The following is a 23,171-nucleotide window of genomic DNA, read 5'->3' as shown; positions in this document are numbered from 1 at the left end:
GACTTGAGGGAAAACATGCAAGCAGCTCTTCTTGTAATATCAACTCAGTTGGCTCTTTTCATTTTTACCTTTTTTTTTGCTCATTTCTGGTATAAAATAAAATAACAGCATTGTCACCTTGACAAGTTTCAGAAGCACCACTGGAGAGGAACAAAGGTACCTGGTTCCCTGTCTTTATGCTTTTCAAGGCTAGTCGCCTACGAACTTTGTAGCTTCAGATCTCACTATATTTATCCTCTTTAAAAACTTATATTTAGCAAGTATGCTTGCCAGGTTAAACATTACCAACTCCTCAGGCATGGTGGTAACATGCAGCCTGTGGAGGGTTGATACTATTTTGCAGCCAATGGTTATTATGTTTTCAATCATATCTAACTATCAACATATCCATCCATGCACAAAGTATTGGTGTGATAACAATTGTGTTTTGTGCAAATTTTTTTTCCTGAACTAAATAAAAGTGAACACTAAGTATAAGACAAACATAAAAATAGTCCCAATCGTGAGCTGAACTCCAGTTTCCTGGTCGACAGTTGTGTTGCAATTGTGACTGCCAGAGGTCACTGATTGACCTCTAGGCCTATGTGATTCTAGCTTTAGTAATCAATTTTCCATCGACCTCCAGGAACCACTTGCCAGTTTGGGGAAGACACACTTTTCCCTCAGAACTGGTGATTACCAGATGGTTGTAGACCAGTCTCTGGCCTGTATTCACCTGACTCATCATTGTCACTATGATTATCACATTTTTTTTAATATTAGTCCAAAGTATTGGACTAATTAAAATTTAAATCCACCACTTTGAGGCTAAAGAGAAGAAACATTTGGTGCTGTATCTGAGCATATTTAAATTAAGACTTTTTCCCTCTGTATTTGCAGGTTGTTGCATATTACAATGGAACCACCAAAGACATCATTTGGTCCCAGACAGAGAAGATCCACTGGCCCAGTGGTGGCCCACCACTGGACAACCCCCCCTGCGTCTTTTCGACTGATGACCCCTCCTGTAATGATGGTATGACCCGTCATAATGTAATAAGACACTTACCCCTTTCTACCTACCTACAGGTGATTATACCTGTCACAAACGAGCAGCACAAGGCTTTCTAATGGACACTAATTTCATGACAAGAATTATAAAAAGTTCACACACAGTATAATAGCTTAATAGCATATTTTTTCATGACCTTGGTTAGAATGGAATTGATAATCAGGTGGATATTACAGGGCACTAATGCGCTGTTCCTATTTTAAATAAAGCTACCGTGATAAATGCCTTGTTTTTCTTCAGTTCCTTCCCAGCTCTTTGTGTCTATAAAGTAAATGGGTGAAGTGGAGCATTTACTTGAGTGACAGGCGGTGAAATATGAGCGCAGGAAGTTGTCTTTGTTGAGCAGTGACACTTTTTGGGTTTTTTTTTCTATCAGGGATGATAAACAGAGAAGGAAAACCACACTGCAATTAAAATGTATTGTGGTGTGAAGACAGGATAATGAATGGAGGCTCACTTTCAACACCAATGATGATGAATGCTGAGAAATTTGGAGAAGCATATCAACACTTAAGAGTTTCACAACTTCAGCTTGGAGTGAATTAGATAATTGAGATGATTATAAGCGTTTGAAGCCTGTCATTAATTGGCCAGAGAAAACAGAGTACAATCACAAGTTTGATAATTGCAGTATTCTGACACACATCAGAAAACGAAACAAATAAAAAGTAACCAGACTGCTCATGGGTTTTGTTTTTTCTCTGTTGAACTGTTGGGGTGGACTTTAATTAAGTTTAAAAAATGCAAAGCGAGAACAACAGTGACATTACAAGCTGTGCTTCATGGCGTGGTGTTGTTTTCATGGAGAAATCGTCAGATTTGGAACCCGTTCCCACTGCCCTTATAAGCAAGTCTTGCCTGGGATACTGAAGCATAAATTGTTTGGTTTTTTTGCATAAAGCTGAGAATTTACATGTGGTGGTTGGTTGGAGCAATGGGTGACCAGTGCGCATTTTACAAGAAGAAATAGCAAAGATCCTTAGAAGAGCAATGTCATCTCTACTACTCCTGTTAGGATCAGGGCTGCAGGTATAAATTATATTTGTAATCAAGTATTCAATTTTATTAATTAATTGTATTAATTAATTGAGTAATCGGATAATAGAAATACTTCAGTCTTATTAATGAGCAATAGTAGTTATTCAAAAGAGACAAAACAGAGGCCTTTTAAAACGAATGTATTATTTGTTTTTATTTTAGAAATTGCAATACATACGGGGTAATGTGTGAGGAATGAAAGGATGCCACATTGTTTGATGGAAATGAAAATGATCAACCTACAGAGAGCTGAATTAAAAAACACACCCAAGTAAAAGTGAAAAAAAAAAATGGTATGTGGTCTGCATGCCTGACCATGAGCCCAGGAACCGTGAACCAATGTAGGGGCTGACAATGAGTCTGAGGATTTCCTCCTGATATGCTGAACCCTGGCTTTTGTCTGTGTGTCCCTCCATGGATAAGCCTCCCAGACCATCACTGACCCAGTGCCAAACCGGTCATGCAGCTCTTGTAGCTCGGCAGTGTTCATCTTGTTCCTGTTGCACAAATGAGCAGATATCAGTCCTGCTGATGGGTTAACTACCTTCTACAGGCCCATCCAGCTCTAATAAAGTAACTGCCCGTCTCCTGGAATCTCCTCCAGGCTCTTCAGACTGTGCTGGAAGACTCGCGAAACTTCTGGTAATGGCACGTATTAATGTGCGAACCTAGAGGAGTTGGACTGCCTGTGCAACTTCTGCAGAGTCCAGGTATCTCCTTGTGCTACCCATAGTGGAACTGACCCTAGCCAAATGCAAAACTAGTGAAAAAACAGTCAGACAAGATGAAGATTATTGTTTTGGGGGTTGTCTCCTTGTTGCCCCTCTAGTGCACCTGTTGTTAATTTCAGTAACAACAGAGAAGCTGAAACTGAATAAAACCCGCCGCTGCTACTTTACTGACTGACTTCCAGCAGGTGTTATTAATCGTTGTTAGGTTTTAATTGTGCGTTGGGAGTGTGGCTGTGTGTTTGTGGGGTGACAGATTTCTAAAGCACCACAGCTGTACTTCAGGAAGTCACATCTGTGCGTTTTTCCTTTATTTTCAAAGATATGATTGTGGACATCTGCTGAACATATGAGAGTGTGAATTCCTTGTTTTTCCTCCTGTTTTCAGGTCATCTGCCAGTTCTGGGTATTGTAGCTGTGGGTTCTGGCTTAGCTCTCATCATTTTTGGGATCTCCAGTTTCCTCATTTACAGGTGAGTTTGATCGCATCAAGCTGACGCTTCCTCTCTGTGGTGCTTTTAGCTCAAACAGCAGAAATGTGGACAAAAAGAAAAAAAAAAGATTGAGAGAAAGAGCAAGAGGCAGGCTCGTGTTTGAAGCAGGATTTATGGATTGTGCTGCTTTAGGTGGTAGTTTGGTATTTACGCACTGTTGCTACAGCAACTGCTCAGCAGGTGACGGCATTAAAGCGGTGGTGAAGTGTGTTTAAGCTGCCAAGTGAGCTCATATACTGGCTCGAAACAACGCTTACTGCCACTCTCACTTAATGATCATTAGTGTGTTTGTTAAGTTTATTTTCTTTGCGCTGAAGTCAGGAAAAATGCCGCTTATTTTAATAATTCACACACTGGTGATGTCAAGTGGAAAACATCACTTGAGCTGATCATTGTGCCTCTCTCAAAGGATTACAAGTGGATTATAAAAGCCCTGCAAAATAATATTCAAAAGAAGCAAAAATAAGCCAGAATTCTTTTATGTACAGCACCACGAAAGCCTAAATTAATATTTCATGTTGTTTACAATATAAATAAATAAAATTGGCAGGACTGACACTGAGAAATGTTTTATGTTTTTTCAATCCCCTCAGGGACCTCGATATTAAAAACTACTGCCTTTAAACAGTACTTCCAAGGTGTACAAGGACAGATTGGCACAATTATTAGAATTATTTAAAGAACTGAATTAACCTGAACAAGTTTGAGAATAAAAATCAACAGCTGACTGAAAGAAACAGACGAGCAGAACAGAAGCCAAAAGAAATACATAAATAAAGAAAACAGTGCTGAAAAAAATACAAATAAGTAAATGGTTGAACGCTATGTAAAATTGTGACTAAATGTTGGAACTGTTAGTATAAAGTGATAATATTTTTAAAGTTATTAACTAATACTGGGCTATGGATAAATGAATTAAATTTTTATAGAACTTTATGGATTAATATGAAATACAGATAAATGGTTAACTTTGTAAAGAAATTATATGAAAACACTTGAATTTAACAGAAGTAAAAGCCCACAGTTGAGTAAAACTATAGCTACTTTTGTAGTGACTGACAATTACAGGAGGTAGCTAAAAACATGGCTAACAGATAGAATTATTAGCTAATAGTATGGCTAAACCAATGAAATAGCTTAATAAAATAGGTATAGTTTAAATTGAAATGTTAGCTTACTGTTCAAAATAAATTATTAGCAAACCTAATGAATTTAGGATTGAAATAGTAGCTAGCTAAAGTTATTTTTGCTAAAAGAAAGGTCAAACTGTTAACTAAAAATATAGATTAGCACTTGAAAGATCGCTAAACGATATGTAAACGTTTATCTCTGACAGCACAAGTTATATTGTTAAATAAACATAAACTGTAATAGGAATTAATAGCTGCTAAATGGAGAAGTAGCTAAAAGCAGTCGATGAACTGTTAATGTAGTAATTTTACACAGTTAGTTGTTTGTCACATGAACATGAAAGCTGTCTGGGGGTAGAGAAAAGTGTTTTGAGTACATCTGTGGAGTAGATGAAAAAAAAATGATAAGAAGCACTGGTATAGAAAGCATATTCACTAAATGTTTTTAGAAGCAAAAGACAAAAAGAAATCCTAGAGACTGTGCACCCTATATAGATGCTACTGCAGTTTGAAGTTAAAAATAAACAGAACATTATGCGATTAGCTGTTTAAATAAGCGTCAGTGTTTAATTGTTACTGCTGCCCCTGAGCACTTTCTTTTAGTTGTATATTTAAGGGAAAAAGTAATTGCCTGCTGCTTTTCTGATGGTTCTAACTTTGTGCTCGGCATTCAGCTGTGTAAACAATTCAAATGAAATTGTTGCTCTGTCCCAAGTGGCACAGTCTACATGGTTTATGTTGTAACATTAAGCCTCATTTAATTACTCAAGAAGTAAATCATGCATGCCCCGAGAAATAAAGTGACTGGAAAGATTTCCATAGGCTGGTTAATATCATGGGTGTTATCTGCATGTAATGAAAGAAAATTCTTCTGCTCTTCCCTCTTTGCTCACATCTTCAGAGGTGTCTTTACTTAGGCAGTTAAGGATATTCTCCCTGATAAATGCACTGATTTTATGGAGGATTAACAAATCAAACTAATAAATCACACCGGTAATCTGATCCGTTTTCTAATACTGACTATTAACACAAACAAGTGTTAATCACCAGCCAATCAGAATGGATTTTGATCAGACGAATGGTGGAAGAAAGACGGAGGAGCGGCTGTCTGCCTGAGGTAAATCCACTAAACCTGAATCTGAGTTGATCATGCCCATTAATTATTAATGTGCAGATAATTAGATGCAGAGCCTACACTCATTTCTGAATAAAATTAACTTGATCGTCTCTGTTTTTTCCAGCGCCCAAATCCACAAACACACTGTGATTTCCCAACTAGCTAACTAGTTTTCCTGGATTCTTGGATGGTAAGTTTCTTTTCTTGGATTTAGGGACAACAAATATCTATTTCTGTGATGGGAAACTTTGTGATGTATTTTTGTTCCTGACCTACAGTTTTGAACTTTGTGCTCTCAAACTATATTAAGACTCAATCTCTGTACATAAATGACAGTGTTATATCTGGAGCCCTGGTTAATAAGTTATCCTTTTTTAAAGCACACCATGACTTGGAGCTTATTCATCGTTGGCTCTGTCTCATATAAAGCTAACAGATGACTTCCTGTTTTTGCAGACACTACTGGGGCTTTGCTGATGGACAGAGAGGCGGACAGCAGAGTTGTTTGTGGCCATTTTAAAGACCAACCACCTGCAGAGGGGCCTCCATTTTGCTTTTAGTGCTTGACCTACAGAAACACCACTAAAATGTTAAAAACATTTTGGAGTTTATGCCACTATCAGTAGCTATTGAGAAGTGATTTACCCAGTGAGAAATTAGTATTTAATTTTTTATATTTTTAATAAGAAGATATATATATAAAAAGAAAAAATATAATTTTAAAAGATGATATATATTTACTGCTGCTTACATCTTTATTTTTAATACATTTAACTATTTTTTTTAATATCCTAATTTGGGGGTGGATCTAAATCTAGTTCACAGGGCAGAAAATGTTGAATAAAATTAATTTGTTTTAAGAAATCTTTTGGCAATAGATCTCTGTTCTGACATGTACATAGACGTAAACTGATGTCTATGCAGTTTAATAAAAAGAGACTTGTATATTGAATGATATGTTTCTTTGTATTGCTTTTTGATGAAATCCATGCAGCAAACCAAATTCAGCCTTCAATTTAATTTTGTCCCCGCACAAGACAGTAAAACATGATCTATAACATCTAAGGCTCAGAAATCAGACCAGCTTACTTGTTAATGGCTCAGATGTAGATATATAACTTTGCCACATTTTTCTCTCAAACTTCACCCTGGAGTGCCTTAGATTTAAACAGCTGTGCTGTCAGCTGCTCGCCGTTGATTTTGGAGGCTGCTGTGCAGCAGCAGCAGCAGCGGGCATGAGGGGATGTTGAGCAGAGCAGCAGTGACTCTGTTGTTTTTAATGAAGGGGCTGGTCCTGTGGAGGTATTCACAAATGGGACTTACCAAACAATAGGCCCAGTGTGGAGCCTCACATTTTGCCCCTCTGGCTGCCAGAGGTCTCTAAACAAGGTTCTTTTAATAGAAAAGTACTTTTTTAGTAGTGGATGAGGTACTTTAATGGCGTTTCCTGTCCTCCAAATACTAGCAAACATCAGAATTTACTTTTTGGACTCTCCAGCAACACAATTTGTTCTGGTGAAAAAGTCGCAAAGGAAAAAAAAAATGATAATGAGCCACTTCAGGAGCCAACTGGGATATTCTGGGGGAAAAGACTAAAAGATGATGATATGCACACGCTACAATAATTTCCCTGAAGCCATCTGGAAACGTTTTACACCTTTTTAGATTGGGCTGGAATGTGTGGGGCTCTGCTCATTTTTCATTTCTAAGTGTTTCAGTCTGCCAATGAATCCACTGCCACCTTGCAAAGAAAAAAAAACGCACAAAAGTTCCTGCGTTTTTTAAATTTATTGTTGTCGTAAATCGTGAATTGTCAAGAAGCATCAGCTCCTCTGAGATTTCCCCCAGATGTGCTGAGTCGCTAGAGTGCCTCTTCCTCTCCATGGTGCCATGTTTATCAGAGTGGTGCTGAAAAAAAGCAACACTCAGAAACTTGTCACAAAGTTCACTGATTAGAAAATGGATGAATTCATTACTCTGGTTGGGCTTTGCAGACATTTAGTGGTTGTTTACCATTGTGGAGAAGTTGCTTCACATATCTGCTTTTATTCATCCACCTTTAATGGACGAAATAGGAGACAGAAGTAAATCATGGGAAGTGCAATCTGGGAAATTCCTCTCTGCGCCAATTTAAACACCACAATCATTAGCGAAAAATGTTTCATTTAACAACCTGCTGACATGTGTGTGAAATAAGGATAACAAAACCTAAACTAACGCAACTCTTATCCTAATCTAACATCATCTGGAAAGCTTTTAGGCACTCCCAGTCTATCAGGAGTCTGTTCAATGTATCTTAAAGGCTCCTTCATTAGAGCTAAACAAGCTCAGTGCTTTTACCAAGGTTTCCATCCCTCCATCCATCTTCTAAAAGCTAATCAGAGACGCTTTGACCTCCTTCTCACCTGCCAGCTGAGATCTCTCCAGTGTGTTCCAGGTCTGTCCTAGAATCTCCTTTGGGTTGAACAGCTCACCTGGGAGGCTTCCAGGACAAATCTTAGACAGATGCCCAAACTATCTGGCTGCTTTAAATACAATGCTTGATTTTTCGGCCATGACCCACAGCTTGTGGGCAGAATAGACTGGTTCATTGATAAATTTGTATGCCTTTGTAGTTTCTCTCTCGATCACTTGCGTGGCCGTGGCTGTTGGGGCAGATTGGACAATCGCTGATCTTAACGTCTGCGTTTCACCCCTCAAACTGTCGCTAGGTTCAAAAACCTCCTTGATTGCTTTGGTCGGCGATAGTTTGTTTTGAAGATGCCGACTTGTCTGCATCTTCGATCGTGGCTCAAGAGTTGGGTGTTCGTCTTGTAATCGGAAGGTTGCTGGTTCGAGCCCCGGCTCGGACAGTCTCGGTCGTTGTGTCCTTGGGCAAGACACTTCACCTACCGCTTACTGGTGTTGGCCAGAGGGGCCGATGGCGCGATATGTCTGCCTCGTCTCTGTCAGTCTGCCCCAGGCCAGCTGTGGCTATAACTGTGGCTGCCTCCACCAGTGTGTGAATGAGTAGTGGTATTGAGGACGAAAAGCGCTATATAAGCGCTATATAAATGCAATCCATTATTATGATTATTAAGTCACTGTCTTCAAAACAAACTACTGGCAGCCATGGCTATCTGCTAGCCAAAGCAATCGCAAGGTGGTTTTTGGTACAGCAACCAATTACACCAGTAATTGACTGCCAGAAATCACCAACAACAAATTACAGCTGGTTGGTATTTAATCATTTTTCCCCAGTGACAGGTGGTTGCCAGGACAATTTGAATTTCTTAAGTGAATGAATTTTCATTATTTTTTAAGGAAAGCCAGCTTATTAAATTTTACGGTGTACAAAGATGACCAGTGTAGCACAAAGCCTTCATTTGGTTTGGTCATTAAACCTGTCTTTTGGATAGCAATCATGTTGCTTTGTTGTCCCTTTAGATAGTCTTTCCTAAAGTGCTCTACTCTCATAATTGAGGTTGTTATTCAAATAAAAGAAACTTGTCTTTAAAGCCGGCCTGACTGGTTTTATAAAATGGAACACAGTAAATGGACTTGTTTATGGCACCTTTCTACTCTGAGAGCAGAAAGCAACAATGTGGTTGGAAAGGTGTTTCTTAACCCAAAGCATGATCTTTCCTTGAGTATATATGAAAAGAAAGCTTTCTGGTTATGTGTAGCACAAACTTGAGTCATGTTAGGCACCACAGAAGAAGACTGGTTGGAGTCAAGAATTTAGGTTAACCAAGGGGGGAAGACAACAGGCTTCAACAACAGGCCATCTGTTGCTTATTAATCCAGGAGTAATTTAATAATAGGCTTGACTGTTTCAACTCCCTCCTATCTGACGTAAACCAAGAGTCTGTCTCACCTCCAGCTGGTTCAGAAAGCAGCAGATCAGCTTCTTACTGGTTCTAACATTTAAATGACATCATCTCAATCATTGCTTCTCTCCGGGGTCTCCGCTTCGTATTAGAACTGATTTTAGGATTTTATTGATCACTTTTAGAGCACGTATGGGTCTGGCCTCAAGCTGCAGAGCATAAATGATGACCCGCCTATGAACTATTTTGCAGCCCTTAGATCCTCAGTTGGCTTAAATCTAAAGGTGTCCGTGTTTTTGCTATCAGGCCCCCTCGGCTTTGGAACAGCCTGGCTGAGGAGATAAGGTTAGCAAATTCACTGGCTTCCTTTAAATCCCTTCTTAAAACTCATTTTTATAGACCTGCTTGTATGTGATGACTTTACATCTCGTTATATGGTTATCAGCTTGCAGCTGTTTTGTCTAATTTTAGTTTTTCACTGTTTTAAAATTAAATCATACTTTTTAATTGTATGTTTCTCATGTGACTTTCATGTTTGGCTCTCTGTTTAATCGACTCTTTTAGTAATCTGTTTGCCTGTCTGCCTTTGTATACTCGTAGTAGAAGTATATCAAAATATTGTATCAATATTGTTATTAATAGATCAATACATAATTTATAGTGCTTTGACAAATCAGAGACAGAACAACAGAGAAGTAATTTTAGGATTTATTTCTCTATTTAAGCTTTAATTTATAGTGCATTTCTGCACCAGGACAGAGTCTTTTTCTACATGCATAGAGATGTTTATAGCATTTCTGACAGAGGATTTCTTTTGAAAATTTCATGTAGTCAAACAGACTGGACACTCTTTTTTTTAAAAAAAAATAACCTGAAAACATAGATTTGAGACATTTTAAGATGACACAAACTCATTGCCTTTACTGTACACAGATTGATTGTGCTTCCAGGGGCGCTCGCCTATTCTCAGCCAGGAAAAACCCTGCAGGATTTCAGTATTTGGATCAAGTCATTTGCAAGAAATAGGCAGTGTCAGTTAAGTAGGCTGCAGCTCTTATTTGTGTCAAATACATCTTTAATCAGTGTTTAAATAAATAAAAGAATTGGCTCAAGCTCTGTTTTAGCCGATAGCCAAGACTACAGGACACGAGGGAAAGAAGAAATCACCACATATTTATTGCATACATAAAATACCTTTCTGGATGATGCTCAGTGATTGTATCTTCTTCACTGAACACTTGACCCTGTTTTTCAGTTGCTTTAGCTTTATCACAGCAATTCAGTATCCAAAACTGGCAATTCAAAGAGACGGGCTGATTTGCCACACTCCTATTATGAACCACAAAAGGCAGGACACTAAAGCTTGGTCGGTATGATTTAGTAGCTAATGCACTTTAAATGATTATTACTGGGAAGCCTGGACAGACCGTGCCATTATTTTAACTTTACCCAGGTGAGCAACAATTTAAGATGATTGGTAATCACCACAAATGCTGTTTCCACTTCATAATGTCTCACTGAGCTCTGTGGTATACATCGTGGCTTACTGTGTGAGGCTTTTACTGTTTTAAATGCCAGAAGTCATGATTTCAGTGTACTCTATGATAACCCCCTTCGGTGAACTGCAACATTACGATGCTCGGTTAAACATTACCATTACTTCAGTTGAATAAGGCATAAATTAATTAAAAGATTTTTCACGCTGAGCCAAAACAACTGTAAAATACTGTAAGTTGCATTTAGTCTAAAGCTCTTAACCCTAGTGTGTTTAACTGGTCTGAAGAGTAACATTAGGAGACCTTAACTTTTATAGTTCTTTTAAAAAAACTGAGTTGGAAACAGTAGTAGTACTAAAGTACAGTTATGGCTTGAAATTCAGGGAGTAAAAAAAATAAAAGAGTGAAGTGGATTCTACCAACCAATATAATGGTTGGTTTATGACATAGCTGCCCTAAATTAACAGTATTGGTAACTAAAAAAAATTAATTCTTTTTTTCCTGTAATGGTTAATCCACCAGTATGTGCGAGCTGTTTAATCAGCATATTTTAAATTCTGAAAGATGTTTTTATCAATGATTTTAAACTTTACTGGTTCACAAAAAAAATCAGAAACAGATTAGTAAAACACATTAACTTTTGATTAAGATGCCAAATTACAATTATTTACTTGCATTCCTGAACAGAAAACATAGTTTTAGTGGTTTAATGTTATGCTTGTTTATTTTCTGACTTGTCAGAGAAGTCAAGTGTGCCGGATCAAATTTGGGTATAAAGATTCAGTTCAGCGAATTAAGTAATTTTTTGTTTTAAGCAGGCTTTTGACAGATTTCTAAAGGTGGTCCAAGAAATTTGCAAAGCACTGTACCATTACTTGAAGTAGAAGATATAGTCGACATTGATTGATGATTAACCTTCAAGTGACTGCTGTATATATATATATGTACTATTGTGACACACTCAACACTATCAGTCGAACAGGCCTAGATAATCTGCTAGCTATAAAACTAATTGCAAGGACTGCAACCGACTTTACCTTCAGCAACCACTTGGCAACTGGTTGGGGAATATAGATTTTTGCCTAATGACTGTTGGTTATCAGGAAGTACAGACAGGTTTCTAGACCTTAATTGAAAAATATTTCCCACCATGAATTTGTTATTTACCTACCAAACTTTTCATAGTTTGCCATCAGTGTGGCAAAGATAACTGCAAGTTATCTGGGATCTTTTCTGAACCTGGAAATATTTTTTATGTAGTTTTGCAGTGAACAATGGCTAACGCACCTAGAGAAGCAAAAGGTTGTGTGGCTGACGCCTCGAGGCAGATACTTAATGACCAAAGTAACTATGAAGATAGCTCAACAAACTCAGACATATTAGGTTAACTCCTTTTTACTTAAACATAATTTAAACTGTTTAAGGAATGACAGACACAAATAAATTATTTTATTTTTTATTAGCTATCAAGTGAAGCATTCCTGTTTTAAATGTAATGCGGTGATTTTAGCTGCTAAAATAGCCTGGTTAAGCATGAGGGTTGTGAGACAGAGAGGGAAAGGGGACTTTCCAAAATTTAAAGTAACATAAATGTTGCCAAGATTAATGTGAAAGGTGCAGTAGGAAGGTGGCTGTAACAAGGAAATATAATAAAAGTTCAACAAGGTTATTAGGAAACCCAAATGTGAGAAATACATAAGACAAAAAGTTGACAACTTGACCAAATGACAAAAAAAGAGGAACGGTGCGAACCCTGCATTCATGTACTCTTTTGTTCTATTGTACTCTTATTATCAAACATAAGCAAAACATTTCTATGCAATACATGAATTTTTAACATTAATCTAAAATTTCTTATGATTATGCAAATATGTACATTTATCTGTCATCAACTCAGCAACCCAAGATTTCCTCTTGCTCTTACTCTGGTTTGTGTGAATTTTTCCACTCGGAAATTTGTTTTCCCTAATGAGTGCACTGCAAGAACAAACACAGTTCAGGGAAATAAAATGCAAAAGTAAGCTTAATTAGACAAAAACAATGGTGGGAAAAGAACAGAGACAGGAAGTTAAGAAAAAAGTAAGCTAGACGAGGGAATAACGTTCAAAATAGAACAGGAAGTAACTGAAAGGCCCACGAGACAGAAGGCATCATAAAAAGTGACCCAAAGGAAAACTAAGGACAATGTGCAGTGTGACAATCCTTTTAAAGAAATCATTTTTTGAACTTATATTTACACTAACTTCATGCTCAGTTGATTTCACTAAATAGCAGTTTGGGTGCTTACTGTCAAATGTTCCATGTTTCTGTATTTTGCTTGGAAGAAAGAGCCCTTTGTTCAGGAGAGTCAAGATACTTCCCCTAAAATAGTGCCTCACTGCCAAGCATCAATAAGTAGAGCATATGAGCCAGTAAAGTTAAAATCTAATAAAAATAAACACAGGCCTAAATGCATCACCAAATGTACATAACTTCACGTAAATGCTGTATGTGAGGCATTCTGTAATCACATCTGAGACCGCTATCTCAGGAAATACCAACAGGAAAGACAGAGATCAAACGTAACAAATGGAGTTAATTTGCATTTTGTTTTAAGGTGACTTGCGAGATTAAATCCAGCTTGCTTAATAACTTATAATTCTCCTGCAGACCACCTTGGCTCCGAAGGACTTTTAATCATTGCTTTAGTTCCAGCTGGTGTAGCTTTGTGGTGAAAACATCACCTCATGGCCTTTGCATCAACCCCAAACCAGTCTAGTTCTCCTGTTGTTTGTGCTGCCGTGACCTTGTCGATTTCACCACCTGCTTTTTTACTTTCTGCAGGAAACTGAAGCTGGAGAAGGAACTGGCAGGAATGCTGTGGAGGATTCGGTGGGAGGACCTTCAGTTCGAGAGCCCAAATAAATACCACAAGCGTGCTGGCAGTCGGCTCACCCTCTCACAGGTAGATCACAAGATTTATGTGCAGAAAATGATGCAAAATGTTGAAATGACACCCACACGATCTCATATGAGAGCTAGCAGCCATTAAACTTTAAAATCTTCATAATTGTGAGCTTTTTATCACTTTATATCAGGCTGCAATCTGTGAGGCCTAGAAAATTGTTGTCTGTGCCCTGGTCCCTATTCTGTTCTCACGGTTTCTGTGTATTTTGGAGTTTTATTCTAATTAACTCTTGTTTTGTTTTTTTTATTAGTTTTTCATATATTTTCATAGTCTTTACAGTCTTGGGTTCCTGGTTCCAGTTTGTATTAGTTCATTTGTTCCCTCAGTGCTTCCTGTCTCATTCTCCTGTGTCTTTCCCACTAAGTTTATTTATTTGCCTAGTTAGTCTTGCTTACTCTGTGTTTTAGTTTGGCCATTAAATGTCTGCTGAGTTTTGTGCCTGGTTTTACTTCCTCCTGCTGTCTTATTGTTTTGATTGAAATCAGCAGTGTCTTGTTACCCATCTGTTTCTACTCTTCTTAATTACCCTCATAAGTAGTCCTCTCCTGCTTCTTAGTCTTGATCATAGCATGCATTTGCCCCGCTTTGTATCCTCTCTGCTACTTTGTCAAGAAGCTTTGTAGGAATATGTTCATTGAAGTCAATGTGAAAGAACCAAAAACTACAGTTCCTCAAATGTCCACTTGAGGGTAGCTCCAAAACAGAGCTAATCCTTATAGACGCTCATGTTAGAATATCCAACTTTACAGCAGAAATAATCATGTTTACAGCTTTGAGTTTGGTCTCTTCAGCCAATTTTCCCCTTTATGACTAGAGTAAAAGAATTTGACCTTTTTCTGTCTCAATCTTGTAAAGTTAAAACAAAATTTAAAGTTAGGGTTGTGGCAGCTTTGGTTACAGGTGGTGTCACCTGTAACCAAATTCAAGTAACTAAACTGGAAATGATGACCATGTTGGAAACTTTTGCAGCTTTTTATCAAGTTTTTCTAACAAACAGCATGGGTTACTGTGTTTTTAATTGTACTAACAGAAGTTTTGAGTGCAATTATGCCCTTTTATTTGATATGTTATCACTAAATAACATCCCTAGACTGTTGATGGGCCTTGGTAATGAAGATTGCTAATGTGGCTAATAACTTAGCACTCCACCATACCATCCAAATGTGGTCACTTCAGTCATCAAACCACCGATCACAGTAGATTCAGCAAGCTTTTTATATACAGTCTTTTATTTTATCCCATCACAGTTTCCTCTTAACATCCACCAGCACAGTGGCTTTCAACGTGGTTTTCAATGCTTCTTTTGACTGTAATGGTTGATGGGGGTACTTTTGCCCATTTGCAACATCTGCAACTAGCACCCCAATATAACCTTCCACCTACACCTTCTGTCTATCCCGCTATCAAACAGCTTCACACAGTTAAAAACAGTCTTAATGCCTGTGGTTTAGATCCAACACTCGAGTCAATTAAGTCAATAAGAATTTCTCAGTTAGCGTCTCCTGACTGATGAGCTGTCAGAGTGAGGCCTGCTGCCAGTTCTTCTTTTGGTTACATTTTTAGGTGCTATGTTCTTTGCACTTGCATTAACGTGATGCCAGATATTTTGATGTGTCACACTTTCATAATTCAACATCGTCCCTAAAACAGTTTTAGGGAACCCTAAATTTTTTATGCAGTCATATGCTGCAATAATAATATATGCTTACCGTAAAAAACCCCAAAGCATGCCTGGACTTATCTTGTCACACCATTTGGCAACCTCTGCACTCGTCTATGATTTGAGTTTGGTTAATGTGAAGTAGTTCTGAAAATCTACCTATTTAGCACGTAGCTAAAACAAAACCCAGCCCTGCCCCTCGTTAATTGTAACCTGGTGGATGTTAATTGGTAAAAAAGTTGCTCATCTGGCAGGTTATTTTTGCATGCTTGGTTGGTATATTTCATTCATACAGGCCTGATTATCAGTCTGGACATGTCACTGTGGTAAAATTGGACCCTCCAGGATTCAAAATGCTTGAAGTTCAGAGCTTCCCTCCTGTTTACACACTGTGTGCTGCGTATTAAAAAGCAGTTTGTGGGTTTTGTTAGAAAAAGCAAAAGCTGCTGCCCCAAGAGAGTCCAAATCCTTTGTGAGTTTACACATTCCTGAAAGCTGGTGGTTTATTGATGGTAGCTGGGTTTGCAGTGGCATATTAAATGATTGTTAAAATAAGCCTTCGCCTGGCCCCCACTCCTATATACATAATACGTCATTACGTTCTTAGTATCGGGTTCTGTTGTCTGAGTGTTAATGCATCTCCTTCGGGTTGTGTTTCATCCCACACGTGCAAGTGTTCATGAAAAGCACATGTACACACCTTTTTCATTATTGCTTTTTTGTCCATTTCCTGGGGGGGGGGTGTGTGTGTGTGTGTGTGTGTGTGTGTGTGTGTGGAAAACACAGAAATTTTCCAAATTAGAGTATTTTCCAGGGTGCCGTGTGATGCCAATATTTGCATTCTATACAAATGTGCAGTTGACTGTGCTGGCTGTATGCATGCAGTGCGCCCACTTGATTTTTATTCATTCGGTGTGCTCTGCAGACATTTGCAAAATGACTCGAGCTGGAATCTGAAAGCACTTTATTTTCTCAAATATAAGTGAACGATGGTTTCATGTTACGCAGAGAAGTGGGGCATGTTTTTGGGTAGTTGAACCATTTTAGAAATCTACATTGCAGTGAAGTAGAAGCACAGTCTTAAAGTGAACATGATTTAATCCTCTTTGCTTTAATCTACGCACACTAACTGACATTTTTTTCTTCTCACTATCCCTTTCCACCTTCTCAGAGAGGCTCCAGCTACGGCTCCTTGATAACTGCCCATGGAAAATATCAGCTATTTGCAAAAACGGGCTATTTTAAGGTAAGGCTTAGCGAGTTCTGACATTTTCAACTCCTGCGCACTCCTTTCCCGCCCACACATGTGCACACTCGCAGAGAAAAACTGAAGAGAGGAGAGAGAAAGCGAGAGTGTGGGCGAATTTAGGTAGTTGGTTTTAATGTGAGCTGCAGAATGCGTCAATTTTCTTTCTCTCTCTCTCTCTCTCTCTCTCTCTCTGCCTTTGTGTGTGTGTGTGTGTGTGTGTGTGTGTGTGTGTGTGTGTGTCTTTGTTTTTACACTCCCGCCTGCAGTCTGGACAGGGCCATCAACTTGTTGCTGCTGTTAATTTGTCCGTTTCAGATTGAAGAGGTGTGAGAAAATGTGACAAAAAGAGGCTGCTGAATAACGAGATGGCGGGCTGTACTCTTTTTTTAGCTGAATGATGCAGGGTTTTTATATAAATGCTGATGTCAGGATACAGATCGAGCATCTTGTTTATAATTAGGGTTATTGATACACCTCTTGAAAGTCAGTACAGATCAAGGGTGATAAAATCTGTCACCAGAAACAGCCAATAATTGCTGGACAAAGAGAACCTTTCTATTCAGAATTCTTCAGGTCTTAACTGTGCATTTCATTTGAATAAAAGTTAAAACTCCCACACAAACTGCCGGTCTTGCTTCGTAGTTGCTACAGCAGCATTTTTCTCCAGTCTGTCACATCTGTGGCTCTGAGGATCATCACATTGGAAACAACAGACGCAAGTCTTCCTCTGCAGCACAGCTGCAATCGACCACACATGTACCTGTAGGCTACACTGCTGTTCTCTCTCTCTGTGCTTAATACTGATTCCTTTTAATTTCATGTTTTTTGTGTTGTTTTGTTTGTGCATCCATATATATATATTTTTTTCTCATATGATGAAAGCTGGTGTGTAAATCTGGCTTCACCGCTCATCTTGTGTTGCACACAGGGGAACCTGGTGGCCATCAAGCACGTCAACAAGAAGAGGATAGAGCTGACAAGACAAGTTTTAATGGAGCTCAAGCATGTAAGTGTCCCAAAACGTATTCCTTTGAAGGAGATGCTTTATTATTGCGTGTCAAAGGGAATTACAGAAAGTGCAGCATGTGACTCTCAATTGTTGATTTTATATTTAAAAAAAAAAGAGACAAAAATGGAGAAGCCATCTGTGTGTCTGTTCTCTAATTATTGAGCACAGACTGCAAAGGCAATAATTAATAAACTGCAAAGAGAAAGGGGGATGCTTTCATGGGTTTCTAATTCCTTAATGAATAAAGTTTAAAATGCTTTTAATCACTCAGTAAGCATGGCAGTAACTGGATTGGCTTGGGGCAACACTTCTGACCTACTAAGCCTGTGTTGTACAAGTGCGACAGGATTACTACTGTTCACAATCTGTATCGCTGCACCTCTGTTTTCTTTCTAAAAAGTGACTTCTAATTGACTCGCACAATTTTATATTTCCTGGACTGGTTCTTTTTTCCCCATCTCATTTTATTTGTTTTCCAGCAAATATAAAATATGGAGAAAAAAAATCTAAAAATATGTTATATTAATATTAGTACAACCCATCTGGCCCAGTTTTACTTGTAAGTAACATCAGAATCTAGAGGGATGTTTCATTTGCCTTCTTTTATGTGGAGGGATCAATATTCTGTGCACTCAATTTAGTGTATGCATTCTTCATAAAAGGCTTATAAATGAAGGAACTTTATCACTCCGAGGAAGAAACTGAGAATCATTGCTGTACTTTTAAGGTTTTTGCTTTCATAGCTTTCTGAAAATAAAATAAAATAAAATAATTTAATACATTCAAAGATTCAAATGTTCTAACTTGATATTTATAAGTAAAACAGTAAATGATAAGATGGGCGTGTTGCTGCCAGACAGTGGACCCAGATGCAGGATTCGGCAGATGGAATTAAACAAAAATAAAAACAATAACAAAGCAGGACGTGGACAAACTGACTGCAGACAACAGACTGATGGAAGCTCACACACCATGAGGAATATGCAGACAATGTACACATAGGAGGAGATGAGGGCAGACTGGACACACCTGGGAACACAGCTGAACAGGGTCTAACTATTGAGATATTGGAGGCAAAACTGAACATAATGCACATGAGACGAGGGACTAAAGTAAATACAAAAAACAGGAAGTAACAATCACTGAAAACAGGACTAAGACACACAAATTCGACGTAGACAAGAAAATAAACAAACATGGAGACGTGATTGAATAAAATGGAAATTGAATTGAACTAATTTAACTATTGAACTAATTGAGTTCGGTGTAACAAGCCACGTTCTGAGTAAGGTTAGTTTTTCTCTGACGTTATGATGTATAAAATTCAGGTGCAATATAAAAGCAATGAAATTTACTTCCTTTTGATTTCTTCACCGCTGTCTTTTAGCTTTCTTGGTTCAAGCTGAACTAAACAGCAAGGGAGTGAGCGAGCTTAGAGTTGCTAAGTAAAGGAAAGGAATGCACTGGATTGGGTATTGATGGGGTAGGCCTGACCTAAAGCACATCCCGCTTTATCCTTCTGTTTCACTCTAGCATCGACTGTAAATTATAAAAATGAACTTCATTATATTCATATATATTCATATTGACCCCAAAAGCTCATAAGGAAGGTGTTTACAAAGGTCATAGATCAAATGAAAAGTACGGTCTTTTCCTATTGACTTCTGTACAACTGGACTTCTTTTGAAAACAGAGAAGTCGCTCCCTGCTGGCTGACCACTAGACGAAATGCATTGCCTTCACTTTTCAGACTCTACCTCGATCCTTTATACACAGTCTGCGAGTGAAACAGATTCTCGTCACTCTTGAGTTTGTCTTCTTTCTTTAAAAGGGGAAAGCAAAGTTGTATTTTGAGGTAAAATGCATCTCCAGTGCTTCCAGTTGCATCTGTTTGAAAAGAGCTTTACACTGAGTGAGACCTTGGAGGACAGAAAAAATACCCTTCATCTCAACTAGTTGTATTCAACAGGTAATTTATTTGCTCACCAAAATGAAGCAACTGTTTAGATGAAAGACCTTCATAATCTCCACCTGCTTTATGAAAGGAGTTTTTTTTAAAGTGGAACAATTTCAGCATGTTAGTTTTGGGTATTTTTCTCTGGCTCTGTAGCTTATCTTGTGAAAGATAGGTTTGTGTTAGTGTTTACAAAGACCCACTGCAGGATGTTACGGCAAAGGGTTCAGATCCTTTAAACATGTATTTGAGTGCAGCTGCTGATGGAAAAGGTCTCCTCGGCTGGGTGATGTTTACGAGTGAGTGATAAGGAAGCTGGCTGAAGGGGGGAAAACAGAAAATCTTGCAATTTATGTGGTTTGGTGATGGAAACACTGTGTGGCAAAGGGAAACCCGTAACTCGGAAATTGCACCAGTGGTAATGAAAAGTTGTGGAGAAAACTTGTGGCCATTTTTTCTCTTTTCTCCAGCTCGGATTCTTTTGGTGCTTTTGGGCCTTTTTTCTGTTGCTGTCCTTCAGAGGAGAGGAGAGTTCAGGCTTCCTTGACGCCTCTGTGGCCTCTCGGTCAGTCGGCAGGCACATGGGGGAGTGAGGCTTCTGTCTGAGCTGGCAGCTTCTCAGACGCCCCGGGGGCCTGATCGACTGTCAAACCTCAGCTCGTATAAAAGCCGACCAGATGGGGGGAAGAGACAGGCCTGCCAGTGGAAACTTAACCACTTGTCTTCCAGTGCTCTCTCCTCCCCCCTCGCTTGTGTGCAGCGGGGGAAATTATATAGGCCAAAGGGTAGCCTAACATCCCCCGAGCCGTGAAACATGAGCAACTAACACCCTGGTTTTGGTGTGAGAGCTTCTGTCACTCACTGAGGATGAATTTTCAAAGTTTTGCACCAGCTGCAGAAAGATACGCTGTCTTTGTTAGCACTAGTAGCCGTTTGTGTTTCTAGAAAAGAAAATTACTGTTTTCTTCTTCCTTTTTATTTCCACTTCGCACATTCTCATAAAATGAAACGTTCCCGCTTAATCGCCACCAAAGGTTTCTGTTTTCATTCCTTTTTCGAACATACAGAGTGATTCATGCTTTGGAAGACGCTTTGTGTCGTTAAAACCAGTGAGTGATTATTTTCCATGTAAAGCAGTTTTACACATTCAGCCTGTTCCAGTGTGATATTCCTGCTCGTACGTCCTCTCAACACCTCAACCTTATGTTATTTTTTTCATCGCCCTGAGCACACTGGCTCATTCATAACCTCCAAGGGCAATTTATGCACACGCACATGTTTCACCTGGGTGCCCCGAGCAGGAATGCGTCTCAACACGTAGGAAAAGACACGGTGCCAGCTAGCCCACTGCAAATAGATTATTTTGATGAACTGCTGGCAGCGTTATTCTCAAAACTTTGTACATAAACGAGCCGTCAGTCCTCCCTCCTCCGTCCTCTGTTTCCATGGGGTTCGGGAATGTGATGTTGGAAAGAGTTGCACTCACAGTTGCTGTGTGTTTGTGTGTGGTTATTTTCAGATGAGAGACGTTCAGTTCAACCATCTGACTCGCTTCATCGGGGCCTGCATCGACCCTCCTAACGTCTGCATCGTAACGGAGTACTGTCCCCGAGGGAGCCTGCAGGTAACCATTTTCAACCCCTCTAAAGCTGAAGAGGGTCACAACAGGCTATTTTAACCTTCAAATTACATAATAATTACAACCTCAGATGAACAACACATGGCATATTACACTGTTATTATTTATTTCACAAAAACTAAGCCAAAATGAAGATAAGTATACAAAAAAATCATCAGTAGACTTTACGATTCATTAGCTTGTGGAACCACCTCTACCACCAGTAACTTGAAGTAATCTGTTCACATGTTGGACAAAGTAGACAGATGGTTCAAAAGAGGAGTAAAAGAGGCCATTTATGTCCACTGTGAGCGACCATCTTTGAACAGGTGGCTTATGACACCAACTGTCAGCCATCTATAATCCAGTTTTGAGATCCCTTCCCAGACGCCTTAACGCCTGCTCACATCCTGGGCCATCTGACCTCAGGATATCACTGGGGCTAGGTTTCACCCGAAACCTTGGCTGATTGTGACCTACACCCGTTTTCACACCTTGGCTCATGTGATTAGGTAGAGGATCATCAGGGGTCCTTTTGTCCCTCTCAGTGGGATACTCCCACAGGGTTTAAATCTGGGAATCTCCACCATTTGACCCTAGAACTGAAGAAACTTCTCAGATGAGAGGTGAAATGTCTTCAAGCAACTTAAAGAAGTCCAGACGCTTTTCTTTCCAAGCTCCTTAGACTTTACTATTCAGAGCTCATGGCTGCAAGACAAGCCCAAATCATCACCGCTTATCTGTCCAACATTCATTGTTCAAGAAGTCTTGTAGTTTGTTCAGATGCACCTTTGCAAGCCTAAACTGTGCCATGTTCTCTTTAGAGCAAAGGGGCTTTCTCCTGGAAACCCTTCCAAACAAGTCATGCTTATTTAGTCTTTTTTTAACTGTACTGTCATGAACGTTAACATTTAACATACTGAGGCCTCTAGATTTCACTCTTTGCAGTTTCTCTGGACACTGCACGGTCTGTCCTTGGGTTGAATTTGCTGGGATGTCCATTCCCGGGAAGACTGGCAGCTGTCTTGAATATTTTCCACTTGTGAATAATCTTTCCTACTGTAGTATGATGGACTTCAAATTGTTTGGAAATCGCCTTATAACCCTTCGTAGAATGATGGGCAGCAGCAACTGCTTCTCTAAAGCTGCTGCTGTCTTTCCTCTCTTGGTGTGTTAGCACACACCTGAATGCTCCAGACCAGGCCCTCATGTGTTACACAGAGCTTTCCACCACTATCACGAAGACCAGTCTGCTTTTTTACAGATGCTGATGATCAGTTAATCACATACATTTGATTAAAAGCATCTGGCTGCATCTTATCCTCTTAATTCCTATGAAAGCAGTTTAGTTCTGTGTTGTTGTTCATTTAAGGTTGTCTTGCGTCCTAGTACGCAAATCCCTAGAATCAAAAGACAGTGTAATTTATTTGTGTACTCGATTTGCCTAATTAACATAATTTTCATAATGTATATTTCAGTAATCTAAATGCAGCATTTTGAATTTTTCTGCACTAAACATTTGGCACATCTGTATAAGGCTAAACTAAAAATAGTCTTTTGAAAATTGTGAAATTTTGTGAACTTTGAAAGCTAATTTAAATAAAATATAAACACAAAGTATCATCATTTTTGTATTTGTTTGTTTGGTAAATTTTTAATTGATGAGGCATTGTTATTGTGAATTTGGATGTCCACAACACTGTGAGTCAACTGCTTTCAAAAAGCTCTTTATTGTAATACCTGTACTGATTTTTCGTAAATCTTGCCTCTAACATATCCCGCCCATACTAGAATAATTCAAAAACACTAAACCTAATACTAAAACTAATAAAAACTAAACTGAAACATGAAACTCACTCATGAAATTAATT

At 38.8% G+C, this 23,171-nt stretch overlaps 1 protein-coding gene across 1 annotated transcript in view; it reads left to right on the top strand.

Annotated features, from left to right (window-relative positions):
- Positions 1-23,171, top strand: part of npr2 (natriuretic peptide receptor 2) — an 89,336-nt gene that overhangs the window by 29,979 nt on the left and 36,186 nt on the right. Inside the window, exons 6-11 of the mRNA XM_085359639.1 lie at positions 880-1,015; positions 3,206-3,290; positions 13,687-13,807; positions 16,642-16,716; positions 17,648-17,725; positions 21,202-21,306. Of these exons, the coding sequence (XP_085215765.1) occupies positions 880-1,015; positions 3,206-3,290; positions 13,687-13,807; positions 16,642-16,716; positions 17,648-17,725; positions 21,202-21,306 (600 nt within the window). The remainder of the gene's footprint in view (positions 1-879; positions 1,016-3,205; positions 3,291-13,686; positions 13,808-16,641; positions 16,717-17,647; positions 17,726-21,201; positions 21,307-23,171) is intronic.

This window comes from Diplotaxodon limnothrissa, linkage group LG7 (assembly GCF_057381915.1).
Source record: "Diplotaxodon limnothrissa isolate DT_005_m linkage group LG7, D_limnothrissa_male_GT1.1, whole genome shotgun sequence".
NCBI classification, from domain to species: domain Eukaryota; kingdom Metazoa; phylum Chordata; class Actinopteri; order Cichliformes; family Cichlidae; genus Diplotaxodon; species Diplotaxodon limnothrissa.
Note: the sequence above shows the minus strand (reverse complement) of the source record. Positions and strands in the feature narration are given on the sequence as shown.